Genomic DNA, 1,290 nt, shown 5'->3' with positions numbered 1-1,290 from the left:
CGGTGTCGATGTCCATCACGGTCTTGAAGGCGTTGAAGGACAAGGCGCCGGCGGGGCACAGGAAGTTCCCAGCCGCACCTGCAGAGTGGGAGACCGCAGGAGCTGCTGGAGCCTGGGGAGAGGGATACCAGGTGGGCGTGGCCAGGTAGGTGGAGGGGAGGGTGCAGGAGGGAGCCCAGATGCCCTGTGGCATAGGGAGGAGACCCATGCCCTAGGATAAATTCCAAAATGACCGGAGCAAGATGGGTGTCCTGGCTGCACTACGTCCCCGAGAAGAGACACGCTGAAGCCCTGACCAGTATCTGCGACTGTGGCCTTGTTTGGAAATGGGGTAGGTTGCAGAGATAATCGAATTACATTGAAGTCACAATGAATTAGGGTGAGCCCTAAATCCAATGACTAGCATCCGTATAACAAGGGAAGAGGACACACACACACACACACGCCACGTGAAGACAGTGGCAGACAGCAGAGCGACAGTCTTCAAGCCCAGGAGGGCCAAGGGCTGTGGCAGTACCAGAAGCCACGCAGAAGGCAGGAACAGGCTCTCCCCGGGGCCTTCAGAGAGCACAGCTTTGCCAACACCTTCCCCTTGGACGTTCTGACCTCCAGAACTGGGAGATTATATTTCGGTTGTTTCAGCCACGCAGGTTGTAGTACTCTGTTAGCCCAGGAAACTAATACACAAGATGTTTTTCAAAAGGAATTTCTGCAGAGCGAACCCAATGTTGGTTCATCAATTGTAACAAATGCAAGATGTTAACAGGGAAAACTGTGGGTGGGAGTATGGAATTCCATGTACTATTAATTATTCTATAAACCTAAAACTGTGATAAAAAATAAAAGCTGGGGGCCGGGCGCAGCGGCTCATGCCTGTAATCCCAGCACTTTTGGAGGCCAAGGTGGGCGGATCACCTGAGGTCAGGAGTTCGAGACCAGCCTAACCAATGTGATGTAACCCCATCTCTACTAAAAATACAAAAATTAGCCAGGTATGGTGGCGGGTGCCTGTAATCCCAGCTACTCAGGAGGCTGGGATGGGAGAATCACTTGAACCGAGGAGGCGGAGGTTGCAGTAAACTGAGATTGCACCACGGTACTCCAGCCTGGGCAACAAGAGTGAAACTCCGTCTCAAAAAGAAAGCTAGGCCGGGCTAGCTTTTATTTTATTGGTGACTCTTGCCTGTAATCTCAGCATTTTGGGAGGTCAAGGAAAGAAGATTGCTTGAGCCCAGGAGTTTGAGACCAGTCTGGGCAACACACAGTAAGACCCTATCTCTACGAAAAACA

At 51.7% G+C, this 1,290-nt stretch overlaps 2 protein-coding genes across 2 annotated transcripts in view; both read right to left on the bottom strand.

The window, feature by feature from the left end:
- Positions 1-1,290, bottom strand: part of NME4 (NME/NM23 nucleoside diphosphate kinase 4) — a 30,458-nt gene that overhangs the window by 10,909 nt on the left and 18,259 nt on the right. The gene's annotated exons all lie outside the window — the stretch shown is intronic.
- Positions 1-1,290, bottom strand: part of LOC105529767 — an 88,833-nt gene that overhangs the window by 81,569 nt on the left and 5,974 nt on the right. The window contains exon 3 of the mRNA XM_011967007.1: positions 3-78. Coding sequence (XP_011822397.1) covers positions 3-78 — 76 coding nt within the window. The remainder of the gene's footprint in view (positions 1-2; positions 79-1,290) is intronic.

This window comes from Mandrillus leucophaeus, unplaced genomic scaffold (genome assembly GCF_000951045.1).
Source record: "Mandrillus leucophaeus isolate KB7577 unplaced genomic scaffold, Mleu.le_1.0 Scaffold78, whole genome shotgun sequence".
Taxonomy (NCBI): domain Eukaryota; kingdom Metazoa; phylum Chordata; class Mammalia; order Primates; family Cercopithecidae; genus Mandrillus; species Mandrillus leucophaeus.
Note: the sequence above shows the minus strand (reverse complement) of the source record. Positions and strands in the feature narration are given on the sequence as shown.